Below are 9,785 nucleotides of genomic sequence, written 5' to 3'. Positions count from 1 at the left end.
GTCGGTCTGGGTGGCCGCGCCGTCCTGGAAAGTTTTCCTTCAGGGAAAAAACCTACATCTGCCGCCCCTAAAACGCCGAGGGAAAGGAGGCGTTCGCTAAAAGGCGGTATTTCTTTCCCCTTTAGAATAGTGCTTTTTCGCTAGAATGCGTCAGCTCGCTCTGCCTTCGCTAGAGCAGTAAAAATGTAGTTGGCTTCAGCGCCGGGGTGGAGGGAGGTGACAGGGAGGGGAGGAAGGTCTCTGGGAGCCTTCAGAGCCACCCGCCAGTGCGAATTGGCTGCGCTTCCTTCCCCGGGCACGTGTGGCGATTGTAAGCTGCTTACTTAAATATTCAGCTTCCCCCAGCCACCCCCCCCGGAAACAGTAGCTTTCAGAAATGAGTAAAATTGTTTAGAAGACGCTAGCTAAAAGTCTAGAATGAGCTGTTTGATGTATTTGTGGACTAAATCAAATACTTTTAAAATTAGGCTTTGAAACTCGCAACTTCAGCCCCGTTTTTGTCATTCATTAAGGTTAGTTACAGACTACTACTCTCTTCTTGTGAATTAAGAAGTGAGATGAAGCATGGCTCAGAGTAGCCAAGAACTGACTAGTTATTTCCTGGTTTGATTTCAGCTATATGTTCCTTCTGTAGGATCAGCATCTCATAGCATTGTTGTTAAGTTCTCAACTTCACTGTTCTTAAAACGCAGAAGTAACCTCTTTTTCATTTACAGTATATAATGAAAGACAATGTAAAAATTCCTTTCCCATAGAAAATAACCCCTGCTTTCACCACCTTTGGTTTATGATGATGCTTTAATTTCATGTGGTATAGATCTTGCTAGTCAGTTCACAGTGAAATTATTCTTATGCACAATGAAATTATTCTTATGCTCATCCAAACAAATACAATTGAACACCAGTGGCTGCAACTGATCTTGTTCATTTGCCTTTGTGAGTAAAAGGGTACACACTCAAGTACATGGTTATCTTTTACTAAGTAACTTTATTTTACCTGAATCTTATCCCTCCTTGTTATCAGTGGTCTTAGAACCTGTAATATTATTTTGTGAGAGGCCCCCTTTAGTCAGTCTCTTAATTTTACTTTTTTTTTTTTTAACATTCATTTGTCATTGTGCATGTTTGCTTCCTTTAAAAAGTCACCAGGGAAACAATGGGTAGGTAAGGAAAACGTAGTTTGCTAGTATTTGAAGTTCCTGAACAGGTGAAAGTGCGTAGTATACCCGAGTCCTTCCCTAAAAAAAAAAAAAAAAAAAAGACACGTAGCTTGTAAACTAGCTTTCTAATGCAGTCTATATGGTTATTTATATAAATGGGAAATCACTGTAGTTTCACCTTTGTACTTCTAAGCCTGCTGCTGTCTTTCTCTGCCAGAACTTCATCCCTTGGAAGCAACCAGTGATGGCTGTTCTACGTATTTTTACTTCTACTTAATTATAAAACAGCCTCTAAATTTCTTGATCTGAAACATCTGGTTTTGTTTTGTGAAAAGGGCACAAGTAGTCAGGTTTATTTAGAAATGTAGTGTGTGTAATGACTGATGTTAAAAAGACCTAGCAATTTTACTTTTTTTTAGTCTTGAATGTTTTTCCAGACATCAAGGATTTATTCTTTTATCTCCAAAGGGAGCCTTTGCAAATGACCTTACATATTTTTAAGCAGGCAAAAAAACCCAGAGAACAGTTTAGGGATTTAATGTAGAACTGGCAGTAGGTTGTTGGTTATAACTCTTGATTGAATAAAGAAAATAGTTACCAGTAACTTTGAAATACTAAAAAAAGATTCTGGGTTTACTGGTATTGCTTTGATAACTTGAAAATAGCTTTACATGTTCAGTTTGTTTTGGGAGGCTTCCTAACTACCTATCTGTTTGGAAGGTGCTCGTATTTACGTTGTCTCGTGTGGGTCAGATCGCCCTTGTACTACCTGATAAGCTTTTTGCAAAATTTGAGGCATATGTGTATGATAGCATTTCAGACTGAACTTTAAAAGGCTCTGTATAGAAAACTATAATTTTCTTACTTTCAAGTTTAAGGCCAAACTAGTGATGTGATTTTTTTTTTTTTTATTTTTTAAAATATGCTTGTTACTAGAAGAAAATTATTGGGTTCGGTGTAGTCCTGTGTGGTTACTAGCGAGACTGTTCTTGAGTTTTTCAGTATTGACCTATGGTTTTGATTTGAGAAGCACGTGGGTATTTTAATTGGATGGTTTTATCTGTTCAAAGGGAGGGAACAGGCTTCAAAAATCCAGAGAATAAATATCTACATAGCTTTTTAAATAGCCTATGGTAGAAATGTTGCCCGAATGACTCCATGAGGATGTGGGAATTTGTGTACTTCCATTTTCTTCTTTTCTCTGATATTTTTCCCATGGTTTTTCATGGCCCTCTAGCACAAGTTGGGGGGTGGAAGCAGGGAGGCATTGGGCACTTGACTGTCTGGCTCGGTCTCCCAGAAAGCAAGTATGGTACTTCTGACCCAGTATCCTTGGGGCCTGCAGAAACGGGAGTGCTCCGGAGGGCTGCAGCAGTCAGCTGGTTTACACTCAAAGATCTCACTCCTTGGCATTTTCTTTTAGTGTATAAATTAAGGAGTATAAAACACATATTTGCTAAAGGTGCTCGGAGGTCGAAGGTAGTTCTTGAACAGACTAAGTAGCGATGACTTACAAGTCAAAAATATTTGGAGATAGGTATAATTTTTTTGTTGATGTGTAATTAGAATCACTTAGAAAAGCAAAGGGGTAACACAAGCTAGTCAGCCTGATACTGATGGTCTGCAGCCCTTACAGTTTTGATGCTTCCTATTTGTGCAAGTGTATCCTCAATTGAAATGTTTGTCTTTGCATATTGTAGGGCAAACAAATACTAATGTACTAATACAATATCCCCCCCCAGTATTGGTAGGACCGATTCGTCAATTTTAATGACATTGAGAATGTGCTTAACAGGAGATTTTAAAAAAAAAAAAAAAAAAAAAAAATCTGCTTTTAAGGATAGTCTGGAATGGAAGCTGATTGCAGAGTATTAACCTCCCTTGGAGGAGGAGGGGGAAAAAGTCAAGACAAGGCACTTCTACTTTCAAAATGGGAGGTATTAATCCTGTGACAGACAGCATTGCAGTACATGACCGGAACTATCTTAAATAACATGTAGAGCTATTGTGTCATAGGTAGCCGTACAGTTACACCATAAAGTTGCTGAATTCTGGGTTGCTTGAAAGGAATCTGCTTGTCAGGAAATTCCAACTATTGGAGTAATATTTGTGTAGCTTTTAAGAACAACTGTATTCTGCAGTAATGACCATTTAAATCTAAGTGATCGTGGTAATCAATGCAGTTATTTGATTACCACAAATTACGTTTAACCCTGGGATTTTAAGTAGGCTTATATTCTGGGAGCATGTTCGAGTATTCGCATGCTTACAGGACATACTCACGTGTACCAGAGAAGGACATAAATACTGTGAATCCGGCTTCTACTTGCAAAAATAATTTTTTATTTCATGTCTAGAAATTGACATACTCTTCAAGGCTTGGGGTTGATAAGATATACAAATAAATACAGAGAGTTTATAAAGAAAACTGAATCTTATTTTCATTTGAAACCATAGAAAATTATTTACTTGAAAGCAACGTATGCTTTTTCTAATATGGTTAAGTCATTCCCTTTAATGATTTTAAAAAGGGCTGCAGCTGAGAAGAATTCCTATGGTTGCCTGTTCTCACTGACACAGCATCTGCTGATTTGGATTTCACCGGTGTCTTAATGTGGCAAGAGGACTTAGTCCTGTGAAGTTAATTGAGCTGAATATTGATGCTGCTTGCCTGTAGACGATAAAATAGGAGTACTTACATTTCAGTTCAGATAAGTGTTTCTCTAGGTACAAGTAGATTGTGAAAGGAAATGAGTCCTTTTCTTTCACAAAAAGTTGTCCCTAGTACGAGGTCTCAGGAGTTCATTTTCCTTCAGCAGTACTTCTTTTAGAGATATGCAAGCTCTCTAAAAAGCATGGGCAATTTTTAATGTTGCAGGTACTACGCTGGTGCAGGATGTCCAGACGGAACTGAAAGGACAGATTCTAATGTCAGCAAAACTGATTTGAAAGAAGTATTGATTCCATGTTGTATTTTATATCTGAAGCAGCCAATGGCAAATGTTGTCAAAATGGAATCAGATGTTTGTAACTTAATACTTAAGAAAAATGATGAGTGCATGTTTTTGACTTTAAGTATTCTCTATGCTGCCTGGCTTAAGACATAAACTGATGTAAAAATAAATGACTGCCTGCATAATTTATGTAATGTCTTGCTCCCTGATCCTGTTTGTATTGATTTTTCTAAAAGGCTTTTGTGGCCACAGGAACCAATCTGTCTCTCCAGTTTTTTCCGGCCAGCTGGCAGGGGGAGCAGCGACAGACACCGACCCGGGAATATGTCGACTTTGAAAGAGAAGGAGGCAAGGTAAGAAGGGAATTGTTGCAACTGAAAGGAATTTTTATGTTGTGCTTATGATCTTATTAGTATGGACTGCATGTATGATGCAGTATTACTAATATTTCACATCTTGGTGCATGTAGGTAGTCACATGAGTACATCTGAAAGCTGGTAGGATAAAGTCTGATAACCACTTTGTTTTAAAGCATGTTAATATTTCTGGAGGGAAACACATGGGCAGTACTGGACGGTTTTTATTATTTTGAAGAACAGAACCTTATTTCTACTCTCATGTTATAATAAAATTTTGGGGAACAATTTAAATTTAGTGTTGAGTAGGTGCTTCTGAAATGGTTCAGAAATTAGACTTTGGCCAGTGAATTGTGGTAGGTGAAGGAAAATTTACGCTTTGAACTGGTTACTTCATTGGGTCTTAGGCTGCCAGTTGATACAACAAGCATTCAGCGTGCTGCTTAGTCGAATGAAGCTTTTTTCTCAGTTTCACCATAAGCTATAATACAGAAGCAGCATCGCTTTCAGAATTGATTTTTGAATATTTTTTTTTCTGAGGTGGTTGTCCCATAGACTGATATCGAAAGCTAGAATTCCCTAATGACAGTGATGGTTACTGTGAAGTTTTATTAGATTTAAAGTCATAGACCTTGCTTAGTCTCATCAGAATAAAGTTGCTGAAATCATTTACAGCTGATGTTGTTTTACAGGAAAAACACATCTTTAAAATGTAGATGCTGTCTCTTATCTGTGCTACTGTAGATGCTTTGGGACTGATCCAAAGATAACTGAATTCAATAGGAAACTTTCTGCAGACCTCAGTAGGTTTGGACCAGCACTTAAGCCCCATAGCCTTTCTGTTTCAGGCTCATTTCTGTATAAATCTTTTACTTTAAAGATTTTTAATAGCCTACAAAATTATTGCTTTTGCCTAAAATTTTCTATCCACTCTTGTAACAAGTAACAGCTAATGCTACCAAACCTACCAGGCTGGAGGAAATACTTGAAGCATATTCAGGTTTAATGGCATATTGGGTCTTTTAAATGCTGCTAGGTGGAAGATAAATATTTCCTGTAGTGGGAAAACTTGATTGGAAGAAAAAAAAAATTCCTGAGGGCAGATATGGTATTTGGAATTCAAGTTAATGAGGTTTTTGGGAAAAAAATTGTTTTCCATTTAGTCCTGTGAGGCTTGCAGAAGTTTGACAAATTGGGGGAGAAGGAGTGAAGTTGGCTATGCTGGGTACTGACTGCTTTGCTAAGGAAACTGAATTGAATCTGGCTCTTATTGAAAAATATTGATTCTGGCTCACAATTGAATGAGGAATTTTTCTTGTAATGTGTAAGAAGACCGAAGTCTCTCTTCTTGCCAGTTCAAAACTAATTTTATTTACTCCTATGATTTTTTTAACTTTGTTTTCTCTGAATGAATTCTTAAAGTACTGAACTACTACATCCATTTTCTTGTGTTGTCTTAATCATGTAAGAGCGTGGTAGATACGCTGTGTATTAAAATAGAACATGAGCCTCCTTAATGAATGCCACTCCCTGTTTTATGTGTGTTTACAGTAAATTCTAGAGTGCTTTGCTAAAATGCTTAGAAGAATTCATCTGAATGAGGCTAAAGGTGGACAAACTAATAAATGGGAATCGTGTTACGCTGTAGTATGAACAAATCACAAATTCATCATTGTAATCAAACTTTGCTAGTGTAAATCACATGCAAATGCAGGCTTGCTCTGCACAGAATTAAACTTGTCGGAAAGTAAGCCACTCCCATAACTTCAGAAGAGGAGTAAGCAGAATGGGAGAGTGTTTCTTGTGTTATCAACAGAAACAGTTAAATGTTTCCTATGAATTGGCTGAGATTTTGTCCTCTGTAGATTTTTGTCATTTGGTTGTATTAAGAATTTCTTTCATAGGCTTCAGCAGTCTCTTAACACCATGTGATTTTTGTAGCTCTGTGCATCGTTGTTTTATGAACTTTGATTCTTGAGGCGGTGCATAATGTGTGTTTGTTCATCACTGGATTTAAGCCAGCAAGGCATGTTTTTAATTATATGAATAAAAAAAGGCTATGGGGGGAGCTGTCAGTTAATTATTATTTTAGGCATTAGTTTGAGATCTAGAATGTAGATAAACTTACCAAGGCTAGAATATTTTTATTCTGGAATTCTGCTTCGGTGTTTGGCTAAGCAAATGATGGCCCAAAATAGTTTATCCAGAGTTGAAGTATGTCACTGTTGTGCCTGAGCAGTTTTGTACACAGATTGACAAAGCTACCAATGCAGCATCTGCTAGAATTGCTTCTTAAATGGTTGAATTTGAGAAAGAGCAACACCCTTGTGAATCCATGTGAAAGTTGGGATTCTGTGAATATCTGCTTCATAGGCTTGAGGTTTTTCGTTCTGATGTTTCTAACTGAGGGGTTTTTCCTATGCTTAATTTGCGTTTTAATTTGATGCATCTGATGTTCACGATGGGTGGGTAGGCCTCTAGCGGATACCCTGTCTTCATTAATTCAAGAATTGGATAGCTAAGTGTTCACTTAATGTTTCTACTCATTTTAAACTCAAGCTTAACATTTGAGATAGTTTTAACATTCTGTGCTGTCTTTGACCTGTAGCAAATTTAATTGTGTATTTGAGCAATTTTTCAGGTTTGTCATAGCGAAAGAAAAAGTAGCACTAAAAACAGGTCCCTAGACGGTAAAAATCATAGAACATTGTATTTCATTGTGATTATGGGTGTGTGTGGGGTGCGTCAAATTCAGTGTATGTCCTGTTTCTGGATATCCGAACCATGCCAAGGCTTCCTGATCCTTTGTGTTGTCAGCTAATGCCCAGTTCTTATTTTTTTTCTTTAAAAAGAATAAATGAATAGATATTGTTAAGAAATTCAGAGGCAGACAGTGTGGTAGTGTAATGTTATTGCCTGAAATCTCACATAACTGAACCCTGCAATGAACTGGGAGAGCTTTATTTTCACCTTGGTTCTCCGGTATCATTAATTACTTGGACTAGTTTTATTGTGCTTAAAGAAGTTCTTTAATTTTTACTTTAGTTTTATACTGATACCGTATGAACTTCAGGCTGAACTCAGTGTGTGTGTACTTCAGTGCTTCTTAAAATCTAATTTTATTGAAAGCCCCCTTGTTTTGTTGAGAGCTGTGTGATCAACTTTCTTTGCATGAGTCATTTTGTATACTTCTTACAGTAAGATAAAATGTCCCCGGTTTTCATTTGTTATTTGAGATGTTTATATAGCTCTGGTCTGTCTTACCTGCAAGAACATTAGTTCTCGGATATTCTTTTTTATTGTTTAAATACCAGTTACTACACTGATGAAGTGTGTGAAGTCATTTTACTTCCCCTCCCCTTTACAATACTATTCTCCATCTCGTTTCTAATGCAGCTTAACTTCCTGTTCGGCGGCAGCTGCTCATAAACCAGAATCTTTAACACAGGCTTATTTCAGTATAATGTGCTGTGAACTCCGCAACTCTGGAGGAAAGCACATCAGACATGATTTAAATTGATTCAGAGTGCCTGGTATGCCACATGTGTGATGTAGCTAGGATTTCTACTCACTAGACCATTAACTTTGTTCTAGCCATAACTAAATATTACTGGACTTCAGTTTTCTTCCTGAAGATGCTGAGTTTCTACTCATGTGCGTTTTTTTCTGTTGTAACTAGGAAATTTTATTTGATTATGAATTGATGTTAAGTGCTTGGATGAATCTAAAAAACTGAAAATCTCTGTTGTGCTGCAGATATTACAGCAGTTACAGAAATGGAATGAGAAAGAAAGGTGCTGTATTTGAATAAAAACTGTATTTAAATGGCAGCCAACAGCACCAGTTTTCCATTTGTGTCCTCTTTTCTCATAGAGGTTTGATAGATAGGACTTGTCCCCAAATCAACTTTTTCTTTTATGACTTTAGGAATAAAACTTCATAATAATTGGGATGGTGCATTGGCTGCTCCATTTTCTGAGCAAATGCGGTTTCCAGTCAAACATAGGATCACAGTGTACCCAGTGGAATTTGCTGGGAAAGCGAAGGCTTAATTTATGAGAAATATCTGAGTATCAATGCTAACCTGTATTGAATCAGAAGTTTTACTTTCTTTGGTCCCCACCGCTTTCTGAAGAATTTAGATGGAACATTAAGTCATTCCGACAAAGTTGGAGTAGCAGCTTTCTTTTTCTTTCTTTAGGTACCTTTACTTTTAAAAAAAATCAGTAAGGGTGTCTGGGAAACTGATTTACAGTTTCAGCTCTCACTTTACCCTCGTTGTAGTGCTAAAGAGCCATATTCCTTAAGTTCCTATATTTTCAGTCCAGCAGTATTTGGGGTTTTTGCATTGTCACCATCTAAAATGCTCTTACAGTTAGCAATTACTTAAATGTGTTCCCTGCAGTCCACTGAGTTTCTGGACAGAAAGGATTTGAGTTTAATTTTTTTCCAGATCAGTGGGAAAAGATGTCTGATGTTAGGGATTTAGGAAAAAAAATGTATGCTAGAGCCATAATATTAATTAAAGAGCATACTGAGATGTGCCACCACATAGGGCAAGCCATCTCAGCCATGAGATGCATGTGGTCTTAACAGTTATTAAGACTTCATCCTTTTATTTGTCTGTAGTCATTTAATGCTCCTTCAAATTATTGTGAAGTTCTCTGTTTAAAGGACGTCAGGAGACAGCGCTACAACCCTGAAGAGTTGGGCATCACCTAACAAAAGTTCACGGAGCTGTTTGTGTGTGGTGGAGGCATATGGGCGTGTAAGGTGTAACTTAGAAAAATAGCAATTGTCAACCTTTAAGTGGTAACCATGCGTGTTCTTTGTGGATCATCTCTTAATATGTGAGGGCGTCTGGTGAGGACATTTTGTTTCCCAGGAGCTGTCCTGCTCATAAATGCTTTCTCTTGCAGAACGTTCTTGTTGCTTACAGATCTGAACTCGAGCTGAGGTTCATTGCGTAGCTCTGTACAGTCCTTGACTGATTTTTAGGCTAGTCCCTTAGTGCACCGGTGGGTTAGGATGAGGATATTTTGGGGTCAGATTTTTATCATGTTCATCTGCTGTTCTGTCCCTTTGTGCTAACAGAATGGTACAGAATTCCTCTTCCAGCTTAGTTTCAGCTTACTTCAGGAATGCGGAGCAGGGAAGATCTGAATGGTGCCTGTCCTCAGGGCTGGTGCTTTTCCTGAGCACCCTTAAACAACTGTTCGTCCTCCTACTTGGGTCTACCTGATGACCCCACAACCCCAAAATGTTGTGGTAACTGGGAGAGATTCTTCTGTGAAGAGCAGCTGGTGATCAGCGAA

The 9,785-nt window shown here is 37.8% G+C and overlaps 1 protein-coding gene across 1 annotated transcript in view; it reads left to right on the top strand.

Annotated features, from left to right (window-relative positions):
- The first annotated feature begins 2,665 nt into the window (after positions 1 to 2,665).
- CBFB (core-binding factor, beta subunit) overlaps positions 2,666 to 9,785 on the top strand; it is a 39,010-nt gene continuing 31,890 nt past the window's right edge. The window contains exons 1-3 of the mRNA XM_009586527.1: positions 2,666 to 2,697; positions 4,039 to 4,114; positions 4,351 to 4,467. Coding sequence (XP_009584822.1) covers positions 2,666 to 2,697; positions 4,039 to 4,114; positions 4,351 to 4,467 — 225 coding nt within the window. The remainder of the gene's footprint in view (positions 2,698 to 4,038; positions 4,115 to 4,350; positions 4,468 to 9,785) is intronic.

This window comes from Fulmarus glacialis, unplaced genomic scaffold (assembly GCF_000690835.1).
Source record: "Fulmarus glacialis isolate BGI_N327 unplaced genomic scaffold, ASM69083v1 scaffold15211, whole genome shotgun sequence".
Classification (NCBI taxonomy): domain Eukaryota; kingdom Metazoa; phylum Chordata; class Aves; order Procellariiformes; family Procellariidae; genus Fulmarus; species Fulmarus glacialis.
This window is presented reverse-complemented; position numbering and strand designations above follow the sequence as displayed.